We start from the raw sequence: 27,918 nt of genomic DNA on the forward strand, positions 1-27,918 counted from the left end.
CTCTCTCTCTCTCTCTCTCTCTCTCTCTCTCTCTCTCTCTCTCTCTCTCTCTCTCCTACATACAGGCTAACAAGGGGATGCAAACTACTAAATCTGATCTTGAGGTATTAAAGGCATTCATCATAAGAGTGTTTAGCAGGTAATCTGTGCTATATAACATTTGAATTAAACACACATGATAGTCAGGCCCATAAATGAAGAGGAAACTGGTTTGGGACTGGGGAGCATCGTTCAGCTGCATAATTGAATAAATAGTCTGCTTGCTTACTCTGTCACTTAATTATGATCCTGCTGCAGGGTATGTTTCAGAGATTGAAATGTTCTGACCCACCAGAGGGGAGAAATGCAGATTTTCTCTGACTCTTTCACAGGAGGGAGGCTCATGTTGATGGGCCAGGCAAATTTATTAAATGCATTATTTTTTCATGCTTTTTGCAACACAGAGATATTCCCATCTTGGTATTAATTGATTGTGTGTAATATGTTTTGATAATACAGATGAGATTATAAATTTTTCATTGAAAATCCTAACCATAAAAGCTGAGCGTGTAATTGGTAAAACAGCACAGTTGACAGGACAACCTGAGTGGACAAATGGATGACAGGACAGGTCAGCTAGAGAGCAGAAATGCTGTGATTCCTATTCATAGCTCAGCTCAAATGCTAGTGCTTATGTAGATAAGTGTTTGTCAAGATTCAAAACATATATTCATGTTAAATGAATACATATAGGATAGAGCATATTGACACCTTCCGGTACTAGTGCAGTATAGCATCTATCTTAAATAGAGGCTTTGAAATGTATGTTAATATTGAATATAAAAAAGAATACTAAAGAAAATGTATGCCTAATAATGCCTAAAAGCAAAAACACATTCTTGCAAAATCTTCATGCTAAAGATTTAATGATGATTATTTTATAAAGATACCATGGAGGTCAAAAACTTGCATGCTATTTAACTTCATAGTGCATTTTATTTCTAGCTTTTCAAATAAATACTTTACAACCAAAAGGTGTCATTGCACTTGCAATCTTCTGTACATGTTTAAAAGGGTGAATGCATATTTTGAATCTTGACAAACACTAACCTAACTGTATCCAACTCTAAGTACCTAAGCCTGATTAAAAGTGAGCATTCAGGGCAAACTTCAGAAAGAGCTTGAGAATGCACAATCCTGTAGAAGCCCCCTGCGGACAGCCTTCGAACACAGAAAGCCGACGTCCTCTTTAATTACTGATAAGTTGCGAGCCAGCTCAACACAGTGGATTCCTCCCACCGGAGGCTCTAATCACTTTAAAAGGCACTGCTGATCCTAACTGCAGAGTCAGAGGATTCGCTGGCAGGTGCCGTTGTGAGCTCCCAGAACAGACGCCATTGGCCCACGGCTCCAAACCCCCCCCCACCTCGTCCCCCATTTTGGCTGGTAGTGAAATATGAGCCATCTGAGGGGGAAATAAAATAAATAAATGAATAAATAGATAAATAAAACCCTTGGTGGATTAATACAAACCTTTCAGAAGGATGGAGAGTTATTCTGGAGAAAGGATGAAAAGTGAAAGGAATCTTTATAGAGACATTTTACTTGTCCTCGGACTGTATATACACAATTTCAATATTACCAGAAAAAGTGCATGAATCCAGTACTGCAGTGTATGTGTGTGTGTGTATATATATATATATATATATATATATATATATATATATATATATATATATATATATATATATATACATATATATATTTATTTATTTATTTATTTATTTTTATTTTTATTTTTATTTTATTTTTATTTTTTTTTTATTATTATTGGATTGAGATCAACATTTAAATCTCTTTATAATGAAGTTCATTTGTGGTAAGTCAAACTTAGTAAAAAAAGAACTAATAAAACTTTCAGTATTTTATTCATATATATACATCTCCACTCCCAGCTTGCCCTGAAAGTAATCGTGATCATACAGGTGGTAAGTACTTATATATTTTTTGACAACTTTTACAGCCTCTGTACAAGAGCATAGGTTTCATGGAATTCACATCTACATCAGCAACACCATTTTCTTTGACTGAGAAACCAATAACAAACATATATGGGATGGGGCAGAGAGATGGGGAAAGAGAAGAATCATCAGACAGTGGATGAGGGCATATACAGAAGCAGCTCCATCATGACTGACTATGTACAATACAAACTGTTCATACAAATTAAGCTCTAAGATATAGAATACATTACTGTGTATTATAATGGCAATGAACAAGCCCTCCAACCACTGCTAGATAGTATTAACACTACAGGAGACAGTGAGGTTTGAACCATCCCAGATTATTACAGTACTAGAACATAGCCAGAACAGCTGTGGAACAACGTGGTTTATCATGTTCACTTTGTTATGTAGAAAACATGCCCCTAGTTCATCTGCAGTAGAAACCACTTTCTCAGCCACAAGTGTACCACATTTGGGTCATCCATGGCCAGGTCTCTGAGCTCCAAAAGAGAGAATTAAGCAAATCTAGGGGATGCTCAAGACCTCAGACAGGGCGGTGAAACAATTTTTGAAATTGTACAACTGATTCATCTTAGACATAATATTTTCCATATTGCACCTTTTGTGGTGAACTGTTGGCAGAAAAGATACTGTATTCACTTCCACATATTGATACTGGGTTAAGAAACAAATAACAAACAAATGTTTAATCATATAATATATTAAAAGCTTATTAAGTAAACAAACACTTGCAGCACATCATTTGGAAATGAAAATATAATATGCAGAAAATAAAATGTTATGCTTTTCCCCCATTTATATATATAATAATAATAATAATAATAATAATAATAATAATAATAGATGTCAAATGCCAATATGTTATCCTTACCACTGTGATAAGACATACTAATCAATTGAATATTTCATTAAAACTAATCTAAAATAGAAATGACAAATAAATCTAAAATAACCAGACTTTTACTGCAGAATTTAACTTTGCCGTCAGAATAGTAATATTTGCACAAAAAATGGATTTATTTCAAACATTAAATAAATGTGGGTCACTTTAGGCATATTTCATATTATACAAGAAACACATATTTGTTACGTGTGGGGAGAGAGCCCCATCTTTGCCTCAGCTGTCCTTTACACAGAGCCATTGATGGCAATTTTCAGCCAGAAGGGAAGTAGGGAGTGTCACTGTGGTAATTATAGTCTGGGCAGACTTTCTGCACCAGCTTGTAGTCGGTGCTGTAGAAGGAGATGTAGATGCAGATGACTTTGAAGGGCTTTGAGCAAAGCCAGGAGACGTGGCTCTGGGTCTGCTCCTGGAAGCATGTCTTGGATGGGTCGAAGTTGCAGAGCATGTTCTTTGAGCCCTTCTCTACTTTTTCATATTCAATGCGACAGTTGAAGGACTTGGAGTCCTTGGCGTCAATGACAGACTGCTGTGCTGTCAAATCAAACTCTACAATCTTGGTGGGCGGAACCAGGCTGACAGACACGTTACCCTGGCCCGTTGAGTTGTGCCGGAAGTAGACGCTGAAGGTGCCGTTGCCATGGTCGACGATTTTGCCAGTAATGAGGAGGTTGAGCTTAACTGTCTTGATATTGGAGTGGAAGTCTCCCCAGCCAAACATTTTCTTGAACTTGCCTGTCTTGACCATGGGCCGCCGCTTGGCTCGAGGCCGAGAGTCCTGCAGGTCAGTGGTGTTCCTCAGCCAGTCCCAGAGGTCCTGCTCTGAGTAGGGCTCAGGCGTGTCATAGCGCAGGTCCAGAGCTGTGGCATTCTCCTTCCCCTGCAGAGTCTGTGACAGCAGCCGACTAATGGACAAGTCCTTACTGCTCTCTGTCCATATGTGCTTTAACGTTGATTTGGGGATCCCTGACTTGAGTAACTCTGATTTCCCCGGGATGGAACCATGAACATTTGAAACCTAAGAGAACAATAGGAAAGATACTGTTTATTGAGCTGCCATGACTTCAAGGAGCACCTTGACAAACAATATTAAACAACTAAGCTTTTAATTTAGCACTGCATGCCAGGAGAAATTTTAGCAGATATTAATCTTCAATTCTAGTGATATTGACCTCTGCCAACTACTCGGGCATGTAAGTCTCCCACCCAAAAAGACAGATCAAATGGATTTGGAGGGAAAAAAAGATAATCGATCGTGGCTGTAGGCTTCAATTTGGAAGAGTATTAGCTGACAGGAGCCATCTGGGAAATAGAACAGAGTGTGGCAAATGAGGAAAAAAACAACAACATGGCGATCAGAGCCTGAGCAGCATAGTTCAGCGTTTGCTCCCCTCCTCTACACACCTTTCCTCACCTAGCGCTATGCAATGGCGGCTGGGCCATCTCTGGCAGCCCTGGTCCGATAATGGTGGCAGCCATTCAGTGAGTAAAGAGCAGGCTATTAACCATCGAGTGCTCCTTGAATTGATGATGGATGAACCCCCAGGGTTCTCTACATTTAGTACCAATGAGTGGAATTAGGTTCATACAGAGCGCACGCGCAAGGCACCGTGACATTGATTGCCTGATTTCAACTGTAAGATGTGACAGCAGATCCGTCTTGCTGAGGTTTTTGCATCTCACGGGCTGCCGTCAGGATCGATAGTTAGAAAATAAGACTTTGTAACCAATCTGGCTGACCCTTTGGATGGAATTGCCTCACAGTATGTGTCAGCATAAGGGCCATGGAGACTAGTGCTAAACATTGGGTAGAAGAGCTGGTCAGCACAGCTCACCTAACAAACTCACAGAGTACAACAAGTGGCAATCATTTCCCAGCTTTAAGAATGTTTGAATTTGAAAATTGCAAGTGAGTTACCATATAAAACTCAAAAATCTAGGGGCTGTTGAAGAAAGGTCCAGTTCAAGTATTCAATCAAAAATGCAGCAGTGTTTGAGCAATATATTAGAGCTGTATGTGTAACTGATTAATTTGTAATACCACAGTGGAATACAGATTATTTGAGAGGTTCTTCTAACATAGTCTTTATGAAGACATACTTCATTAAATGCATTGCCCACAACTCATATTGTTAGAAGCTCTGGGCATGAGCTGAATATTTTTCTGAAGAAAAGAGTATTAAAAAAGTAATAATAATGAAGATCAATTACTTTTCATCTCACCTGGGATAATGTGCCGGTCAGGCATTCGCTTATGTTGAAAGAGGGTAATGATGTGTGTTTTATGGCCACTGAATACATGCTTGGGAAGCATAATTAAAGACTTGAGTCAATTATTTATGGCTAATAACTGAAGGGAACTATACATTCATAGAGTGAGCCTCTTTGAAAGAGCGATTTTGCATCCAGTTCACTGCATATTTGTAAGTGGTGAGTACAAGTCTACTAATGAATAGATCTCAACAACTGCAAGATGGTGTATACCACTTGCTTTATTGTGTATAATGACAAGGCAGTAGAAAGGTCATTTTTATGACCTGATTCAACTGTGTTGGTTGTTTTTTATATTTTATATTTTATTTTATTCTTTGCCAGATGTCATGTTAGCTTGTGTTTTCTACCTGATTCAATACCTGTAATTACTTATTAATTAGTCACTGGATGAAACTATAATGCAGAAAGGCCCAATACCAATATGGTTCTATTGTAAGCAGTATAAGCTATGCTTTTATCATCTGTCAAACAATGAAGGTTTAACATATCACACAACAAACTAAGAAATGGGAAAAAAACAACAACAAAAAAACACTTCCAGTGAATGTATTGCCGGTAAATATATCAGCTATGTAAATGCCAGCCTCAATCAGTCATGGAACTGTTGGGATGGGAGCCAGTCTGTCTGCTAGGGCTCCAGGCAGAGCCAGCTGCAGCAACCACCTGAGGGGACAGTGCATCTGGTAAACACGAGCAGAGAAGAGTCCCGGCCGAGCCCCTGCACCTCAGCCGTTGATGGGCAGCCAGGAGTGAGCAGCTGGCCTCCCCCGAGGCACCCTGCTACCCTGCATCTGCAAGAACCACATAAGCACATGTTCTACGTGGTTTAGTGCCTTGGCCTGGCTAGTGTGGCCAGGGTAAACACCTGCTCTCCCAGTCCTGAGATTTTTCTTACAAAACTCACGCAACATGGGCCACTGCTGGACAGAAAGATGGACAGAATGACACAGGTTCTCCTCGTTCATGATCATCGAGTGTCAGTGGCCTTTCGCACTAATGGAGACTTTCAGTTTCAGTTTTTATATTTTGTAGTTCCAGACATTTGCAGTAATACTTTTTTTCCAGATTGGAGCTTTATACATCAGAAGCCCTGGCAAGACAGTCTCTCACAGTATGATGTCTCAAAGAGGATCAAACCAGTATCACCTTAAAGCAGGGGCTTCATCAAAACTGTGACAAATACCATGAATATCACATATATGTTAAAAAGTTTTAAAACACACTTCATCAGCAGCAACTTGAGAAGAGGAAATCTGATGAACATCAATAACAGCACAGAGCTCATGTGTGCTCATGAGAGCATTAAATATATATACAGTTTCCATGATTACAACCAAAGAAGAATGTCACATGCAATATTTACTGACCGCACAAATACCTGAACAGTTGTCCTACATGGATTAGAGAACATAATTACTTCATGAAGACATTTTATTAAAAGCAGCGCTGATTAGATTTCATAATGTTTAATGGCATCATTATTGCTAAATCAGTTTAGATCACACTGTCAATTGATTGCCATTAGAAAAATATACCTTTTTCACTTAAAATGGTTGTAACAAACCATTCTAAAAGCATAAATTATAACATATTTGTATTGCATTAAAGTCTAGTCAGATTCCAGTAATTAAAGTTAGTGGATTAAATAGAATAATTACACAAGCTATTTTCAAAAATGCAATTATGCTATTGCCACACATTTGTGTTTCCATCTAAGTGTTAATTTCCACTAATCAAGGTATTAATATGCATCAATAAGTCAATTAGGGTGCTAGCTGGCATTTAAGCTCCATCTTGGGTTCTTACTGACGTTATGCCAGCTTTATCTTTGTAATCATTATGCTCCCAGGCTGATGTTTAGGCTCCTCCAAATGCATCATTCTTTACAACGATCATACTAAGTATAAAATCTCCATTTGACATGGAAAGCCTAGAAATGTTTATTATAAAATAGTCAGATTATAACCTGAGAATCTTTTATGAGAATCATAAAAGATTAAAAGATCATTTGAATATACAGTAGGTTAAATTCCAAGATAAGAAACACATGCAGATATTGTAGGATGCTATGTAGAACATTTAGAGGAGTAGTCTTGTCTTTATTTCTACATTTTCTATTAAGGAGCTTGTTTTCATCAGGCAATCACAATGACCCACACTGCTATATGTTGCAAGGACAAGAAGTTGTACCCTAAAGGCACAAGCAAGTTCTGTTCATGTAAGCATATGCACATCCAGTGCTGGATGGAATATAAATGAGATGGTGATTAATTAGCATCTTCTCATCCAATCACATTACTTGACTCATACCAGCTATGAGGAGCACAAGGGCACACAATAAAACCAGTACAACTGTCTTATGATATTTCATGCAGCTCTGAAAATACTATAGAGCATGTACTTTAGTTCACACTACCAATATCCTTTCCTTATCCTTATGTACATCGTAGAAGGGTGGAGCTAGTTCTGACTTAATGAATATAGCCTTCAATAAAATAGGTTTTTATGCTATATCATGTTAGGATATCTTGTTACTAGTCACATTATTCTCAGACACAATGTCATTGTGTACACTTTCCGAACACATTTTGTTTGTTGGTGCATTCAGTAAATAACTAAATGTTCTGCAACATGAATGTATCAATGTGTATCAACCCTTCAATAGAGTGTGTACACGTTGAAGAGAAATGTTGACGTAAGGAGGCTAAGGGCAGTTGAAGGTTGACTAATAAAGGGCATTGTGCTTACAACATCTCCAGTACCATGTGCATTCAGAATGTTGGAAATGAGCGACCCTGAGCACGCTCACCTTTCCACCTCCACTGCAGGCCTATTTCGATAATGCGGTTTGCATGTGGACAAAACCTGTGTATCTAAAATAATGGGTTGTCAGTTCTGCGAACCGAGTGCAGTCCCTCCCTCCTTCAACATGTTCCACAACGCTGGGAGGAGAGAAGACAGGTTGTCCTTCCGCCTCTCAGCCGCACGCCTCCTCCTGACAGGCTGACTCCTAACACAGACTCCCCACGCTGTGCTTAGTCTGAGAAAAGGAGAGTAGAAAAATGAAAATGGAGTCCAGTTAAACCCACCAGTGCTAACGAAGCACAGCACAAGCCCTGCCTCCGGTGCGCAGAGGCATGGAGCGCCAGCCAATTAGCAGGTGAACGAAGTGTGGGGATGTGGGAGGAGCTGCAGGAGCAGGGCTGGGCCAGTGGACATCAGCCATGCAGCACTGTAATATCACGCTGGCGCCATACACTAGGACTGCCTAATGGCCTTGGAAGGAGGCTGTTTGGCGCACCATTACAGCAGGCTCTTTGGTCTCTGCACCCCCAAAAATGTGTGTATGTGGTGTGTGTGTGTGTGTGTGTGTGTGTGTGTGTGTGTGTGTGTGTGTGTGTGTGTGTGTGTGTGTGTGTGTGAGTGAGTGTGTGTGCCTGTGGGGGGGGGGTTATGACGAAGAAGTAAATGCTTCTCCCTAGTCACAACACTAACGAGCCTTTGTTTGGAACTTGAACATTCTGGAAAAGACACCATTCAATGCGTGTTCAACATTTTACAACACACAGTTCATGCATTTCATCATCTACACTTCAGCAGACAGTGTGAAATAAGGACCAATTCTTTTCACTCTTTTAAAATTCTACAATTTGGGTGAATAAATTGTGTAATCATTATTAAGGTTTACAGAAGGTTTCCACAGCTCTATTAAGCTCATTATTATAGTGACAATAAGCATACTGCAGGGAACATACTGATTTTCTAAATCTTTTTTTTCATTTTGTTAGAATTTTGTAGGACAAGTAGAATTACATTTTAGTTTTATTTTAAAAGTACCCTTTTCAACCTTTGTTAAGGTCCAATAGCACAGCTAGTTCATAGTTTATTATCATGACTGAAACTTTGTGTGATGATGTCCACGACCTTTCTAAAAAAAATAAATAAAAAAACAATGTAAACGTAAACGTTCAATATGAAATTTAACTTAACCTAGTCAGTTATGCAGCAACATGCATTTTTTTTTTTTTTTCCTGCACGAAGTCAGGCTCTCAGAAGATATATTATATATATATAAATCTGGAGACTAATGTGTCCTGAGGCCCCATAAATCAAAGCAGGCCTTCCTTTGTCAGCATCACAGATGGCCCTGCCGCACAATCACCCCAATTAAGAGGCAAGGAGGTGAACAAGCAGAGTGTATACGCAGCGAGAGAGGGAGAGAGCGAGAGCGGGAGAGAGTGAGATAGGGAGAGTGAGCGAGACAGTTACCTGGGGGCTGAGCAGGCTGGAGGTGTGGGGAGTTGGTCAGGGAGATGGCACCTGTTTGCCAATCATATCCAGGCCTCTTCTGATCACGGACTCTGGGCCTACCTCTGAGCCACTCCAGGGTGGAATTAATGATGGCAAACAAAGCCAGCACGAGGCTGCTCACAGATATTTGTATGTGCCTTTGCTACACTTGTCTCCCTCCGAACTAAACTTTAGTGTCACACTTAATTAGATTTTGGGACGGAATAATAAAATGGAGCCGTGTGGTTCTTCTCAATGTTATTTCTTTATTTTACTTTATTTGCCGAGCTGGTCTCTTATGTATCATTACAGTTCTAATGGGCCTATATAACCTAAACACGGTGAGATCTGTAGCAGAAAGATATAGGAGTGAGAATCACCTTGTCTGTGAGACTGGCAGTGTGCATGCATGTTTCTGCCAACCACCTGTATAAACCTAGCTATATTTTTAATGTAAAATGGTAATTCTCATACTGACAACTGGCAGGGATGCTACAGTTCATAAACACCCAAAGGCACCTCGGGTACCTTTTTTGGTTCTTGCACAACATAATATGCCTAAAATAGTTCAGTGATCATGATGCAGAGATCAATAAAGATTCAAAGCATCTACAACATGCATGTGTATATCAACACCTGGACATACTCATAAAACTTTATTATCTTATAGAATTTTGTCTCGAAACATTGCTAATAGCATTTTAATGTACTGAAATGCAGTCACAAAAATGTATAATAAATACATTAATAAATGAGAATAATCCTGCACAAAAAGTATTGCTTGTCAGACTTCAATCCATTGATAATGACAGTCTAGTCTAGTGGAATATCGGTGCTGTGTATTTCTAAGGTGCTGGAAACGTTCAAGAGTCAGGTGAAGAGCAGAATACTCTCTGGGGAGACACACATTATAATGCACGATCCTCGTTCCAAATCAAATTAAGCCTGTAATCCAATAAACTGCCATTTCTGCTGTGAGTGACCCCACAGGACCTCATTTCAAATCCATGACAAGCTTTAATCAATATGATTTAGTGGTTGAGGACACAAAAAACTTGAACAGGCAGACAAGGAGCAGTGAAGCCCACTGAGCAGATGCAGCTGTGTATTAGAGAGCTCTCTGTGCTTTGTTACAGTCCAGTACTTATTTGTGGCCATAATGTGACGCTGGAAGTAGAAAGCAGAAAGATGAATGTAGCTGGGAGAAAAGAAGAGGAAGAGAGCATGGGGATCTAGAGAACTGATAGAGAACACTATCATGGTAACCCCCTCGAGGGGCGTTTAACCGAAAGTCAGTGATCGATATGCTCATGTTTATTTGGGCAGGCCATTGACAAAGTCACTTACAGTTTACAGTATCTGACAGTGTAACTCCAACTTGCAGTTGGGAGGGGGGGGCTTTGACCAGGTTTATTTCATTCTCATCCTTCATGACAGATAAACCAGCAGTAATCCAATCTGAAGCTGATATGCAGCTATGCTGATAGTGAATTGAGGCTTTATTTGTTCATGTAAATAGTGCCAAAACAATACAATCAGCAATGTTTGAACAAGATTCATATAATTTTCTTTTTTTCTATTGTAGGATTAAACCTGAAATGAAGAGCAAACATAGAGATTTATTTTCTAGCTCAACATGATTCCCTTGAGTAGTTTATTTCTGCGGCAAGCCATTCGTTTGTTTGTGTGTATGGGTGTGTGGGTGTGTGCGTGTGTGTGTGTGTGTTTGTGTGTGTGTGTATGTGTGTGTGTGTGTGTGTGTGTGTGTGTGTGTGTGTGCTTTTGTGTGTGCATGTAAGTGTGAGTGAGACCGATAAGGATTTAGCGTGTAAGGAGAACAAACTGCATTCTTAAGAGCAGAGAATATTTCTTTTACCCCTTTAAATAAACTAGAATAAGAGGAAAACACATTAAATAGAAACACAAAAACATAAAAGTACACTCCAAAAAAGTGCTCATGATGAATACTAGAACTGCAGAAAAATCTCATCCCTGTTCCCCCACCCCAAAAAACTTCCTAATGAAATTTAAGCAGTGCAACCTGAGACAGTCACCCTTATCACTTCCTTACAATTACACTTTGCTAAATTGCTTTCCATTCACGTTGTCTGTGCTGCTTTAAACACACCCCTGAATGAGTTTCATGTTTGGGACAATGAAGCCCAGCTATGAATCCTATGGAAACCACATGGTGCCAGCTCAGTCCATGGACCAGCTACCAGATTTAATATCACAGCATGTCGCACATACAGGCTGGTTGACTGCAATAAGAGGCAGAGCCTGGGCCATATTCATAAAGAATCTCAGCATGAGTGAGACTTGGGCCAGATCCTGAACCCACTAAACTAATGCAATTTCCTGCCGAAAGGCTGAGACAGACATACTCTAGTGAGGTTTTCAGCAGAGATAAACCATGCCATATTTGTGCTGTTCAAAGTAAGCGCACTAAATCTGCTCATTTTCCCAAGGCCTACCAGTGACACGGGACTACATAAAGCTTGTCCTGCCCATCATATCCACAGAACTGTTCATTTATGTCACAGCAGAGCTAAAAACGTCCGATCCAAAACAGCTTACACTATACCAAGACAATGACTTGCTCTGAGCCAGGTAATAACGTGGCCTAAGTTTATGCATGCAAAGGTATGTACTTTATGAGAAAATGTTATGTTTTATAAACACCTCGTAGGTGTTTGATAAGAGCCATTGTCATTTCTTTCTGACCACAGCTCTGGTGTTGCATGGGTGTTTTTAGGTGGTAGACTATTCAAAGCCCTGCAATGATGCTGACACCTGGTAAGACCCCAGCAACATGCTGTGCCTGGTACCAGCCCATACCAGCACATCCTACACTGGTTTTCCATTACCATATCAATGTTACTGCTGTGTTGAAATGTTCACCACCCAAATAACATCTGAACTAAAACTGATTAGTTATGATCAGGGTAGAGGACAGCATACAAATTATAACTTGTGCATTACAATCACATCAGATAGACTATACTGAACATAAAATATTATTGCCAAACTCAGAGGTATAAATATGCCATGTATAAACACTTCTCATATATTGTACTTTGGATTGCTCTCTTAGCTAAAGGTGCTATCAGTAGATGTAGTGAACCTATCTTAGACTGGAAGGTTGAATGTGTCTGTTTCTGATATTATAAGCTGATGCACTTCCAGGCTTTTATAGTCATTAGCATTGTATCTGATGGCCAGTAAGGGTGACCCCAAAACTCGGGTCACTTGTGTGACCCCAATACTCAAACACTAGTGTGAATACCATGTGCTGGAACCTCATCCCTTGAACACTAGTGTGAACATCATGTACTGGTACCCCATCCCTCCAACACCAGTATGAACACCATGTACTGGTACCCCATCCCTCCAACACCAGTATGAACACCATGTACTGGTACCCCATCCCTCCAACACCAGTATGAACACCATGTACTGGTACCCCATCCCTCCAACACCAGTATGAACACCATGTACTGGTACCCCATCCCTCCAACACCAGTATGAACACCATGTACTGGTACCCCATCCCTCCAACACCAGTATGAACACCATGTACTGGGACCCCATCACTCAAACAGTAGTGTGAACACCACACTAGTGTGACTGCAGGGCCAGTGTGATGCATTTAATCACCGAGTACTGCTGCTGAGATAGAGGGGCTTTTGTATGGCATGTAGCTCTCGACTGAGAGCTCTATTATTATGGTAACATAATTATAATCTTGTTTCCCTTTTCATTTGAGCAAAGGAATATTTGCAGCCACCAGATCCAGCAACTGAATGAACTGCAAATAGATGAAAAAGGCAAGGGGTGTAAGCTTAGGGGAAGCCTGAGTGCAGATGCAAAATGCAGAAGATCTATGAGGCTACACAAATAAAGCCCTAAAATAGTGCATTAATTTTCAACAAGAAAACATTTGAAATAATTCATTTACATTTTTCTTTTTTCTTTTGCTTATTGTCCAGACCCAAACCACTCATGTGGTTATAAAAAAAAAAATAAATAATAATAATAAAAAAAACCTTTAAAATGTAAATGTATGGGCTTTTAAAAAAAAAAAAAAAAAAAAAGGAGTCGTGTCTTGTCTCTCAGAGCTTCTCTGTTTGCAGGTTCTTACTACAGACAGCAGGGCATGTGGTTAATTTCACTGATGAGTTACAGATGAGGGAATAAGAAGAAGACTATGCATAAGAAAAAAAAAATGTTTGACTCAATTAGACCTAGGGATCCATAATAATAAATCTGTTGCCATAAATACCTCCATGCCTCCACCTCCTTATGGTAAAAACAGGTGTGCATAATAGCCTATACTTTACAGCTAATGCTCAAGGGATCCTTGTTGCACTGGGACATAGAATTCTTGATGATGCATCAGGTTGTTTGACTCTGTACTATCTGGATGCACCATTCTAAGATGATTATATTACTGACAATCAGTGACACACACAGAGAGAGAGAGAGAGAGAGAGAGAGAGAGAGAGAGAGAGAGAGAGAGAGAGAGTTTGTGTTTGTATGTTGGTGTGTATGCACGTGCATGCATGGGCACAGTGCAGAGACAGAAATAGTCCAGCTGAGAGAGCAGGAGAATGAGAAGGGAAAGATGCAGAGAGGAGTCATTTAGAATGACATGCATTTATGATGGTGGTGCAGCAAAGCAGTAGCATCAGAAATGAAAGTGATATTTGTATGCTAGACTTAACATTAAAAAGTTAAATATAATGTTCTTCCAATTGCCAACATGTTAATGCAATGATGTGGAGTGTAAAATCTTTCTTATCACTGTTTTTCTGTGGTACAGCAGAGGTGATCTTACAACATCGTTTCACAGGCTCCCAGGGCTTGATTTTAAAGGAAGTGGATATATTTGTGTCAAGTGGAGATTATAAAACTAATTTCAAAACCCCCTTCTGGGTTATCCACTGCTCTGATTACTAAGTATTTCTTGGTGAGACATACTGTCCCATTGGACTAATGCACTTTCACAGACTAATAGCACATCAAAGCAAGCCCTGGAGTAGTACAGGCAGCCGTAGAAGAACCACTTCCTTTTTCTTCTTGGATAGGCACAAATAGTCTGCTACTGCTGGTGTATATTTCAAGACTGTTCAGAGGTTTGGCATTCAGGAACACCAATGGAGCTATTAATGAAATGCTAAACTTAATGAAATGCTAAATAGAATAATTCTTAGCCCTTGGATATAAGTTTTACAAAATCAAGTGCATTTTAATCAGAATTAAATTTTGTGCATGAGCAATTTTATGTGCATGCGCATATTGAATGTCTGCAAACATACACACAGAGACAGATACAAACAGAACAGGTGCACATTTTTCATAATTTTGAATTATTTTTCATATAAGTAGCTTCTAAGTGCACAGGGTGAAACAGGTGAAAAGAACTGTATCATTATCTTTTAATAGCCACATGGTGTGAGCAGTTTGGTGTGACTGTGGATCAGTGACAATATCATTGGAGGCAATGCTTGAGCATGGCCCTCTATATGATAGCTGATAGCAGCATTTCCCAAATGCACTATGCCACTTCATGTGGACTTCTTCCTCATAAAATCACTATTACAAAGCATAAAATGCGCACACACACATACATACACACACACACACACACACACACACAAACACACAGAGGGAGAGAGAGAGAGAGAGAGAGAGAGAGAGAGAGAGAGAGAGAGAGAGACAAACACATGCAGAAAGAGAGAGAGAGAGAGAGACACACACACACACACACACACACACACACACACACACACATGCTTGACATTACCCATTTTTGTGACTAATAATGCATTTGTGCTGACTCTGAAAGCCTTCCTGGCCATAAACCCATTCAATTAATACTGGGGTTCTTTGGCAATGGTTTTACTGCCTGAGCCATTCACTGAGGATTTTGTATAGTCAATAGTTTACAGATTTCTCTAGTGGATTTATATTTGTGTGTGTGTGTGTGTGTGTGTGTGTGTGTGTGTGTGTGTGTGTGTGTGTGTGTGTGTGTGTGTGTGTGTGTGTGTGTGTGTGTGTGTGTGCGTGTGTCTGTGTGTGTCTGTGTGAGAGGGAGTGAGTAGGACAGAGAGAGTCACAGAGATGGAGGATGGTGGATTTTCGGTGATGTTTCTGATGGCTGATGCCTGAAGACAGACAGTTCATATAGAATTTCAGAAAACAAATCAAGAGAAGTAAAGCCATTTCAACACCAGTTTTACTTTAAAAGATTGTTTTAAGAGAAATGCAGCTATTTAAAACCATGCAGTAGTTTATGGGTCCTGTCAGTAATAATTCAGAGCCCAGTGGGAGACTGAAACCCGGTATGAAAGTGCAGTTTTAGGAAAGAAATTGAAAAATGTCAAGTTAAATTATCAGATTGATGAATTTGCATGTCTGACTATAGAGAAATGTCATGGGCATCAGTCTAGTTGAAACAGTCTTGACAGAAAACATCAAACGCTTTCTGTTGCTACCTGTGTTATGTTAGGCCAAAAAAACTGAGATGAACTTTTAGTGTCTTATGCATTAAGATGGCATGATAAATGACACAAGAAACACTTGACATCTGCCATTTTACCATTAGATGCTGGGCGTCTCAGACTCCATGATTCCTTTAGACAACTATTTAACTAAAATATATGCAATGCCTTGGAAATAGAGATATAGAAATGGAAATAAAGATGAGTTGAATAGAGATAAAAGTGTGCATTCTAATTATTATTTTTAGGTTTCCTAAATCTTTTAGTTTTTAAGGACATTAAAACTAAAAGAGCTATTTAATTAGTTAGTTAACTAGTTAACTAGTCAAAATGTGCTTCTATAGACACCCTAGAAAAGCTAACAGTGAATAGGATCAAGCAATCTAGTAAAACATATAGCAAAACATCATGCATATATTTTCATACACATTCTCGGACACACATCAACACTCACGCAGATACTCACACAGAGACACACGCACACTTGCCACCCCCCCCCACCCCCCCACCACCACCACCACCACCACGACACACACACACACACACACACAAACAGACAGATCATTTCGTGCCATTTTGCAGCGCCCTCCCTGAGGAGGCATTGTGAGAGCATTTGCTTCGCTGTCTGTAGCTGAGAGCTTGCAGCTATGGAGCAGACTAATGTTTTAAGTAATGGCTTTTGAGAGCTGGCAGATTGGCAGTGTTCAGGCACCACCGGGAGAACAGAGAGCATCTATCACAATGCCACGCCGCTCCACCCCTCACTACTCCCATCATCTTCAATTGATCTGATAAATACCCCGCAATCCATACATAGGAAAGCACACCTCCCTAATTAAAACAGACACCTCAGGACTTCTTCGGAGGAGGGTTTTTTGGGGTGGGGTTAAATGTCTTATTAACTTCACTAAAATATTGTTTCATCATTTTTGCAAAATTTTCATAAATATGACAGTGACTTTTGAAAAGCCCCAGTTCAAATAAAAGAGTAGGTTTGTCATTCTCTGAAGAATCTAAGGCTGGCTAACAGTAGGCTGCATACAGTGATGATTATTGCATTTCTTATGCATGGGATTCCTGGTAAACATACATTCTTGCAGTGATCTCAGCTTGCTGAAGAGTCTGAGCAAATCAAGCTTGGATGTGATTAAATGTCACTATAAATCATCAGTTACCTCATTATTGCTCACCCATATAACCAGGCAGGAAGTATTCAATTGTTGAATTCATTTTGAGATGAAACCTTCCAAAAATGACATGGGCCTCTTAAACCACAGTTAAACACAGTTCTGTTGTGTACTTCCTGTAATGGGAATTATTTACCAGTGCCACTATGAGAGAAACTACAATATGCAGCAGCTCCATCAGATAAATGCAAACAAACTCAAAACAGTATGTAACATATATCTGGGCAAGTCCTGTCAAGCATGTTGCCTTGCACAGTCTGATTATAAAGTCTGAGCCACTGAGACAAGGTCACATCTTATGGTGAGGAGGAGTGCTTTTGACAACCATAGGAAATAGCACTGCAGGAAACAAGAAATGCTAAAATTATAAACTTGGATGTAAGTTTCGTGTCCATTTATGTGGAATAAATCCACATACTTTCCAGTGGCTGTGTGAAAAATTCTTTCTGTTTTCCATTTTTCCTCTACAACAGTATAAATCAACGTTTAAAGAGAGGTCTTATAGGGCTAATTGGATTAGTTTACTAATCAGGTCAAAAGTTAAAGAGCCATTTCTAAGTTTACTGAAACCTGTCTTTACACAGTGGTGTGAAACCACTTCTTAAAAGAAGAACTCAACACAATCAGTGTGGCAAATGCAGTCATCTGAAAAGGGCTTACTCTACTTGAATTCATTTTAAATGGCTTTAAATTAAACATTCACATTATGCTAGCGCAGTGCAATGGTTTTTTCCTGACAAACATGAATAAAATGTAAAGCTGAATAAAAATTAGTTAACACACATTATTCTCCAGATTTAAAAAACTCTGGATCAAACATATCAAGCATCAAAACCGCAATGCATGCCACTAATTACAATGTTTCAACACAGTGTTTTAATGTATAAGGAGTAAGATAAAAAAAATCTATGAAAAGTGCCATTATGGTGATGCAAACACAAAACACTTACCCATGACGTGTCCATAAAACAGGGCAGACAATAAAAAGCACTCTACAGCACCTAGAGCTTTCTCTAGTCTAATGAACCTACGGTAAATGTGTGAACCCCAATAATGCACTGTAGTGTAACTTTTTTGATTAGGTGCTTCTATAACTCTGCTTTGTGCACTCACACAAACACACACACACAGTCACAAAGAACTACACAAGTGCACATTCAGTCACAAAGAAGTGGTTTGAGCATGAGCTGTTGACAGAGGAAGAAACAGAAATGAGTGAGAATACAGAAAGAGAGAAAGAGAAAGAGAAGGAGGAAGTGAGGGACTGAGGTGGGCAAGAATGGGTGAGTCACATAGTCTGTCAATTGATTGTGATCAGTTCTTATTCAGTGGTGGTCTCTTCCACCTTTTAATACTTTCGTCTTCAGGACACATCTTATCTTGACAATGCCCGGCAGCTATCAGTCAAGTTACCTGAGTGCTACGTCCCACATGTCACCTCTCTCAAATATCCCTCCTACACATGTCTCTCCATGAATTATTTCACCTGAACATTTTTCTCGGCATCCTACACTGGCAGGGTGCTCATATGGCCAAAGAAAGTGAAAAAAAAATGCAATTCTGGAAATCAATAAGACTGAAATCTCCGGGGCCAAGCCATGAAATGTAATATTGTCATCCAATGAATGAGGAGTGACAAGCACTGTGATTGGTCTTTTCTTCTTGTTAACAGTTCTGCAGTGTTCACATGCCACACAAGTGTTCTTTCTCTCTCTACCAGCTTCTCCTGTTATGACAGAAATGTATGAATGTATCGCTTATTGACTGACAGCTACAATAAAACTAAGAACAGAGTGCTTGAGCTGGATATGTAACAGATGCACATCTACATGCATGCACACGCTCAAACACACACACGCACACACACACACACACACACACACACACACATAAAATACATACAAACACTTGAAAGTAACAAATCAGCTTTGATCTTTATGAAAACAATATCACAATGAAATGTTTCATGAGCATATGTTAGTAAAAAATGTGCTTAGGAACTGTATACTTGCAATAACAAAGATTTTTTTAAACAGACTTAATTTAGATGGGGGTGATTTGGTATTCATCATCTATATACCATCATTATATATATATACCTTCAAAAAAAAAAAAAAAAAAAAAAAAAAAATATATATATATATATATATATATATATATATATATATATATATATATATATAATTATTTGCATTATTTTCTCCTTGTGGATTTTTTTTACATAGAATGAAATTAAGCTTCAGTTCACTGCTAAATCATTGAGCCCCAGTTAAGAAGTTATTAATGCAAGTGCCCAGTGACTGCAGATGAATAGCTGAGAATATATGTAGAACAGTGTCCACTGACACTATAAGTGCCCCATGATGTGTGTGACAGAGCTCTGCACTAGTGGATGGAGGCTAAAAATGACTCCAGAAACAGTTCCATCACTGCTGGTATATTTGGTACCAAATGGAACATTGTGACATTTTCTGAAGGGATAATTCTATGATTTTAACAGTTCTGATAAGAAAATTGCCTTCCCTCTGCAGCAAGATATTTTTATTTTAAGAAATTGAACAATTGCAAGGACTTTAAAAAAGAAGGTGTAAAGTCAAGCATGACTCATGACAGCCACTGACTGTTCGGCCGCTCTACCAGGGGACAAGCATTCTGAGCCTTTCAACCACGTCCCATTTTTAAGGCAAGTTTTGTTAAGCTTATAAGATAAACACACCAAAAAAAAAAAAAAAAGGTCAATAACATTAGCCACACTACATAAACCCGTAAAATCCAAAATTATATCTAAAGTTTTTTTTAACAAAGGTTTCTCTTGCTATATTAAATTCTATAAATGTGATGGTATGACCATATTAAATGTAATTGTATCCTGTGTTAAATTGTAATTTGTTTCTGTTTACATTTATGATAAAACTCTTATTGAGTAAGATAAATTAAATAAATCCTATTATAAAGATATGTGGGATTTTCAGATCTGAACATTTTTTTAAGGGTTTGGCTTCATTATCTTCACATGCTGATAGTTATTACTAAGAATGTGCTTAGAATGTGCTTAGAAATTTCAACATGGTCCAATTGTACTAACTGAGAAGTTAACCTCTCTACAAAGAGGTGGTTCACCATGTCTGTCAGTTATGTTGTGCATGCACAGCCAGCATATAGATGGGTAGGCTAAGGGAGACACTTTGGAGAGACATTTGGAAGGATGGTGTGATGTTAAAGGAAGAGGTGTGTTCCCTCGGTAGATAAATTGGATGCACGTTATTAATACCTGAAAACATTGTTTATAGCCACTTTGAGGTATTCAAATAGGCCAAGATTAAATATATGTCTAATAAAAGGAATTTCAATATTAATTTGGTCCCACTCCTTATCTCTGTCCTAAATTTTATGTAGTTCCTTCAGAGGGGATGAAATGTGTAGCATGGAATATTTAGAGAACAAAGCCTATTAATGCATGCTGAATACTGATGGTCACAGGAATACTAAGAGCTTCCTCACTCATCCCTGAAGAGCAGCCCTTAAGACCTTGTCTGTAGATAAGATATTTGTATATATTGCTCCCAAATAGTCCAGACCAACTCTTGAACTACTAATATTTCTATTATTTAAACATCTCTAGTTTTTACAAGATTGCACAAAAAGACATGGATATGAATTTGGTTTAATCCAAGCAATGACAATAGATGGTATTTCTCCAAACAAAGCAGGTCTTGCCTATGGAGTAATCCATCATCATTATTTTCTGACTGATGTTTATGGCACTAACATTTTGCATTCATCACTCCCAGTCCAACCTTTTAAAACACATGAATAGAAGTTCAGAGTTTCAGCAGCATCTTTGGTTACTTTGGGGTTATGGCATATTTCTTAACTTTTTGCATGGAGACTTTGAAGGAGTTCCTATCATGAGATTACACAAGGCAAAGGGCTGGGCAGAATGCTACTATATATAGTGAGGATGACCCCGCCACCCCCAACCCCCACCCCCAGGAGGTTCAGGTCCTTCTGGGGTATGACTTTCCAGATCCACTGTCCTTCTGTGGTTCAAATAAACACTGACCTCTGAACTCTGACCTGTGAATATGATTGAATTTCAGGAGGAGTTGGTGAAGGGGAGAATGGAGACTGTAGTCATTAATCAAACCAACCTTGTTTTACCTCCACCCCATGCTGAATCCTAAAGCTCTCTGTCTGCCTAAGCTCTGTTTTTGTCTGCGTCTCTGGCCCCTGTGTGTGTGTGTGTGTGTGTGTGTGTGTGTGTGTGTGTGTGTGTGTGTGTGTGTGTGTGTGTGTGTGTGTGTGTGTGTGTGTGTGTGTGTGTGTGTGTGTGTATGTGTGCATGTGTGATCACATGTGCGTAGCATAAGGGCTCCATGAAAGTTTGACATGGGAGGTTGGGGACAGACATAGGAAAGTGTAAAAGTTAAATTCAGGACATGAGTGATGTGATAAACAGACTAACAATAAACAAACAAATAGATTAATTAATTGGGGTGATTTTACAGAGTTAAAAATGGGAATAATTAATAATAATAATTTCACATGACGTGTTACCAGGAACCAGGCATCCAAAAAGCAAAGCTCTGTCAATGACTCATTGTGTGCAAACGGTAAGGTTTTTCCATTCACTGATACCAAAAACAGATTGGAATGTTAGATAGATATACTGTTACAGACTGAATTAGAGGAACTTTTCAAACACCTCAGTGCCTCAGTCACATCTCACACATGACCATATATTATCCACACACACATTTATCTTCCACACATGTTAATCTTAATTCTAAACTCAAACTTAAGTCTCACCATAACCTGATTCAAAAGTTTATTTTTACAGTGTCGGCAGTGTTCTGGAGTAATGTGTGTGTGTGTGTGTGTGTGTGTGTGTGTGTGTGTGTGTGTGTGTGTGTGTGTGTGTGTGTGTGTGTGTGTGTGTGTGTGTGTGTGAGTGTGTGTATGCGTGTATGTGTGTGTGTGCGAGCATGTGTGTGTTTGTGTTCTAACATGGAATGCATGCAGAGTATATTGTACATATGGATCATCCATATTTTATTACTTATAGTTTTATTTGTTGATCTTTGGTGCAGCACTTCTCATACATTAACATAATGTGATTGTTCTTAACTGTGATACAGGTACCCTTAACAAGAGCAATGAGTGTGATAAATAGACTGTGTAATTCATTTGAACACAAGTCTGTTAAATAGTAATGTGTGTGTGTGAGAGTGTTTGTGTCTGTGCATATGTGAATGTGTGTGTGCGTGTGTGTGCGTGTGTGTGCGTGAGTGTGCGCACATACATTTGTGCATGTATGCATGCAGGCAAGCATGTGCGTGTGTGTGTATACACATGTATACATGGGAGTGATTGTACACAGGGGCTTGTAGAGAGCTTACACTGTTCCACAAATAGCCTAAACAGCTATTTAAACACTTCATTTAAACTCCCAGCATCTCTGCATAACTTCACTCAGTTGAACATCATTTAGCCTTGAAACACTTGTATGGCACAAGCACTAAGAATTAAGCATTTCTCTCTACTGCCACACACAGCTGGACTTTGATGTATACTGCTATATTGAATAAATTACACATCCTATCTACTTCTGTCAATTTTACCAAGGTCTTCAATGGCTATGTTTCTTTTTATCACAACTAAGCAATACTATGTAAATGTCCTTCCAATATTTCCTTTACCAGCCCTTTATCCTTAAGTTGGCTGAGTGCTGACAATTATTATTAGTATTCTGGTATTAAAAGCTTTTGTGAAAGTTCCTGTAATTGTTCTGCTGATCTAGTGGTTAATATATGGTTCTCTAGGGAGTAGTTTGAGGCTATGCCTTGTCATTTCTACTTAACACCATTACAGTGATTGTCTACAGGAAAAGCACATGTGGTGATGTCTCCCCAGGTGATGGAGAGCTGTGCTTGTGCTTTCTGAAGCGCAGATGAGGTTTTAATGCACAAAAGGCTGAGGGATTTTACCCGAACAAGTCATTTCACACCTGCTTGGCCTTGCATTAGACTCAAGTGGGTTAGCGCAGACCTTGGCCACAGCTTTCCAATGAAGTCTTAAGTGGAGTGGAACTAGTCAGCTAAGCAGTACCTCCAAACAGCTGGAGTGCTTGAGTAAGCATGGAAGAAGCCAGGGATTTCACTTTTCATGCTATTTAATGTGAAGCATTTGTGTGGCTTTTCTGTGTACATGTCTGTACAAATTTTATAATAGCGTTTAGGAAACAGGCACGTGACAATGACATTATCAAGTCCACTGCGTGTTTTTTCCTAGGATGTTGTTTCCTGCCTGCCATTTAATAGTTAATGCTAACTGTTAATGTGTGCAGTATTTGCAGTCTTTTTACACTCAAAACTACTAAATTGCAGGACAAGGCAATCCTTTTAGCAAGGCAATACTTCATGTAAGTTAAATTTCAGTAACGCCAGAAGCAAATCTTCACGTGTTTATGTAAATGTATAGCTAATTTCTCTACACACCATTTATTTAATCGTTGATTTCATTAAAAAAAAATGCTCTGCAGTGTTATTGAATTGCTTGTCCTTTTTCGGAGGACTAACGATGTAGTTATGTTACGTCATTCCTAATGCTCTCGGTCCACCGGAGACCTGCTTTTCGCACCTGCTGCAGCGCTCGCCTGCTCTGCTTTATCGGGGTCATGGAATGTTGGAGCGGACAAGAGGCTTAAGCAGAGACAAGAGACTTAAAGACGAAATAAAACCGTCAAGGTTCAACACTAATCCTCGCACGTTCGACAAGAACTGAAGTTTCACTAACCGAGTGAAATCTGTTAAAAGATATATGCCTACATGGTAGGGACACTTCGGGTTTGATGTTCAACATTAATTGTGTAAAGATAATTGGACTTTCCAGTGAAACATTTACGCGGTTTCCAACAAGTCATCTCTTTGCATTGTTTATTAGAGCAGCCGATGTGTCAAAAAACCAATTAACAATTAAAAAGTAATGCCAGTACTAACCACCCGCTTCCGCAATTCTGTTTCCTTTGTTGTAAAATAATTGGAATACTATATGTCTGGTATTTCTCTTCATATTACAGAAATAGGCCAAATAGATGAGTTAAAACAAATGCTAAATCGTATTACAAAAACAGAAGACATACCTTGATCACAAGCGTTAATACAATGCTCTAAATTACGATACTTATTTTCAGGGTTTGATGTAATGAGTGGGGGAAAAACGATAATTTTGCTGGAAAGAAAGAAAGAAGCGGACTATTTCGCTTAGCGTGCGCTGTGAAATATTTTTGCGGATCTGTCCAAGGTCCTGAAATCCGTTTTGGCATAAAGAGAGCATTAAGGACAAAGGTTAAAAACTCCGAATTCAGAACACTGCAAATCATTATACATACTGTTTAATTAGTCCTGCATTTGCTTTTGTATATAACCTGCATATTTGAACTTAAAAAAAGGTCCCTTAAAAAATACATAAATAATATATTTTTTCATCTGATTTATGCTACATGCTTAATTTGAAACATGACTATATTGAATACAAATCACTTTTTTAAAATGTCAAAACTAGTGAAATTTAACAAAATGGGCGGGGGGGGGGTTATTTAAGCTTTTTTAAAATTGAAAAAAGTGTGAAGTTAATTTTTGCGGCAGAAGAAAGTATTAAAGTTTACTGCTGTCATTTTTTCTCACTTTCATTTAATGACAGTGACAGTAATTCAAAAGAAAGAAAGAAAGAAAGAAAGAAAGAAAGAAAGAAAGAAAGAAAGAAAGAAAGAAAGAAAGAAAGAAAGAAAGAAAGAAAGAAGTGAAATGACATTTCTTCAGTGTGTTTTTCCTGTTTACTAGAGCTCTGTTTAAAAGTATACAAATTATTTCTGGATAAAATATCTCGGCGAACCAGACAGCATAAAGATGACTGGAAAAGCTCATAGCACTCAGTACACTGATAAGAGATAGTCCCCCAGCCAAAGGGATTACTCTGCATCTTCTCTCATATCTTGTCCTGATAAGAGGCTTTGAAATGTCTAAAACTCTAACTGCAATGAGCTGGACGAAGAGTGACTATCTGAACCCACATAATGGGACAATACCAAAGACTGGTACAGTGTCCTCAGCATTGATTGTTCTATTTGTGGCCATCAGCTGAATTAATGTAGACATAGGCTAAACTGCATGTTGCCTTTTCTCTAACATTACATATAATTAAACAATGTCCTTTCATTATTTTACAAATTGGCCATACCTTTTGTGCAAAAAATAATAGTACATCCTCAAAACAATTAAAATTATATCCGTGTGACGATTTGCAAGGTCTCCTTAATGAAAGTAGGCCTTCAGCTTGAAAAAGACATCATAGCAATTCGCCACTACATTAATAAACTTCCCCATTCTAATTGCATTGTGCTTATTGTCTTTCAAAGTCTCTTACTGTCACCATGAGCTTTAGTCGTAACTAAAACCTAATATTTTAGAATCTGAGCACTTGTAATAATAAACCAAACTGTTGAATGATAGATGGAATTTTGAGAAACAGTTTACACTGTGTTTTAATGGCAACAAACCGAATTGAACCAAATTAGTGAAAAATTAAGTATAAGCGCTTTCTAGTGTGCTAGTGTAATATTACATTCATTACATTAAGAACGTGTTTGTGCGTGTGTGTGTGCGCGCGCGCCCGCGCGTGCGTGCGTGCGTGTGTGTGTGTGTGTGTGTGTGTGTGTGTGTGTGTGTGTGTGTGTGTGTGTGTGTGTGTGTTTGAGTAAGAGCGAGGGAGAGAAACTTAAATAGTTTCATAGTACTGCTTTTAGGATTTAATAATCAAACTAGCTACATGCGAAATGAGAATGTGTCTTCGGAAAAACGCACACGTCTTTTCATAGAAAAAAAATCTCACAAGAGCTCTAACTCACCTAGTAGTTCCAACAGAGTCCTTTACGGGAATAACGTAATAGGACTATGACATGCATTATACCGTTTACCCTAAATAATATATATTAAATTACTTTGTTAATTTTGCTTCTTGTACGTTTAGGTTGCAAATATATGCACGTTTATGCCAATTACGCGGTTATTCACTAACAAATCATCATCGTTTATAAAAGGGCATCTTACTATAACTCGGCAAGGACCGTTGTATTTTTATTTGCCTCGGGTCTCCTCTTTTTATAAGGCCCCTGAGACGAGTAGTGTATCCTACATCGGAGAAAGGCTTAGCAGGGCCAAGCACCATCCAAATAGTAACTTGGAGACCCACCTCAATTTTCGTTTATTGTGGCGCCCCCATGAGTCTAAACATCATCATAACATTCTTTTTCTATTTTCACGTCACAAGGCACCATCAAAGAGAAATTCTGGACTTTTCAAAAAACGTTATGTTTGAAAAGAATGAAAAGAAATCAGTTTTGTCAAGTTATTTTTTCCCTAATTATAAGTGAACAATGTCTTCCATCGGTCAAGTGTGAAAAGAGTAAAGATGTTCTTGTCTTCTGCTTAATGGCCATATTATTAATTCGAGGTTGCTTTTAAAGATTAGGGAAAAAGTTGTTGTATTTCTCCTCTGAAAAGAGATACATCAAATTACCACTGGTTTTGTCTGTATATATAATCATAGAAATGTGCAAACAGTAAAAGTGTAGCTTCAATACCTTTCCTCTTATTTCAGTAAAACTGAAAGGCTTGTTTTTATCTACTCAAATAAAGTCTAAGAATAAAGACTTACCAGGTACACCGTTGGTGTGAGGAGAAAGACGGCGCACCAACACATAGCCCGCATCCTCCTTGATCTCAAACTTCCACTAATTTCCCTTCGTTGTTTCTTTTGTCTTTGAGGAACATAGATCCAGGTGGTATCCGCTTTAGAGAATGATTAAGACCTTCAGAATAGATAAAAATGACATTATAGACCCCATGACCACAGAAACCGCTTACACTTGCACACAGGTAGGGAGGGAGCGCAAATTAACGATTACATAGGCATTAATCCAGACAAAGGGTGAAGCACTGTCATATTTCAGAGTAGTGAGGTTCAATTCATAGCAGTCATGTGAGAAGTCTTGGGGTGGTCGTCTTGGTGCCTTGCTTGGCTCGCTGTGTAGTCCTCTCAGAAAAAGGACAGAAGCTTTCATGCGCGCTTGCCAGTCAGCGGAGGCTTTATATCGCCCGCTCTGAGACACGCTCCCTTCAGTACATCCGGAGAGAAACTCGGCGCCAGCCAGCTAGAAAGGGAGAGGGGGTGGGACGAAGAGAGCCGTGGAGATTAAAGAGCAGGACGAGATTGGTCCGAGACGAGGATATCACACGGCGGCGAAAACTAAAGCGCTCGGAAACCTGCGGAAAGCATTTCACTTGAACGAGACTAGTTGTGGGGGTCTTATGAGCTGAGCGACTTGACTAGGCACACTTTCCGTGCTTATAATATAGCCTCGTATGCAAACATGATTCTTCATGTCTTTTCTCGAGATACCCCGAGGTATAAAAATATATTATCTATGTGAAACAAATAGTACAATAAAGTTGGCAGACATGTAGTTCCTCCATTAAGAAATGTTGATTACTCTTAGCTCTTTGATTGTTACTTGCTCTCTATTTAACGATATCAGTATATCCCACCTATCACAACTTTTATATTTTCTTTAAATGCTCAGTAGTGTAAATGAAAGCTGAACAAATGCATTTATTCATCGTTGTGTGCTTGTATTTCATAGATTCTCAGACTATACATTAAACATTTGCTGTCAGTGCAGGAGGTAACGAGACTGCTAT

At 38.9% G+C, this 27,918-nt stretch overlaps 1 protein-coding gene across 4 annotated transcripts; it reads right to left on the minus strand.

Annotated features, from left to right (window-relative positions):
* Nucleotides 1-1,888: 1,888 nt before the first annotated feature.
* Nucleotides 1,889-27,467, minus strand: nxph1 (neurexophilin 1). 4 transcript variants are annotated; one of them, XR_003410635.2, is made up of 4 exons: nt 26,876-27,467; nt 7,991-8,221; nt 4,080-4,209; nt 3,833-3,925 (listed from the first exon to the last, which is right to left on the minus strand). XR_003410635.2 is itself a non-coding variant. In XM_027010127.2 (3 exons), exons 2-3 carry the CDS (start codon nt 26,927-26,929, stop codon nt 3,161-3,163), a joined length of 819 nt encoding a protein of 272 aa, XP_026865928.1. In that variant the 5' UTR covers nt 26,930-27,029; nt 27,126-27,441; the 3' UTR covers nt 1,889-3,160. The 4 variants fall into 4 exon arrangements, 2 of the variants coding, with proteins under 2 accessions (XP_026865928.1, XP_026865927.1); XM_027010127.2 differs by lacking the exons at nt 4,080-4,209; nt 7,991-8,221 and having other exon boundaries at nt 1,889-3,925; nt 26,876-27,029; nt 27,126-27,441; XR_003410634.2 differs by lacking the exon at nt 4,080-4,209 and having other exon boundaries at nt 3,838-3,925.
* Nucleotides 27,468-27,918: the final 451 nt, after the last annotated feature.

Source organism: Electrophorus electricus, chromosome 8 (genome assembly GCF_013358815.1).
Source record: "Electrophorus electricus isolate fEleEle1 chromosome 8, fEleEle1.pri, whole genome shotgun sequence".
NCBI classification, from domain to species: Eukaryota; Metazoa; Chordata; class Actinopteri; order Gymnotiformes; family Gymnotidae; genus Electrophorus; species Electrophorus electricus.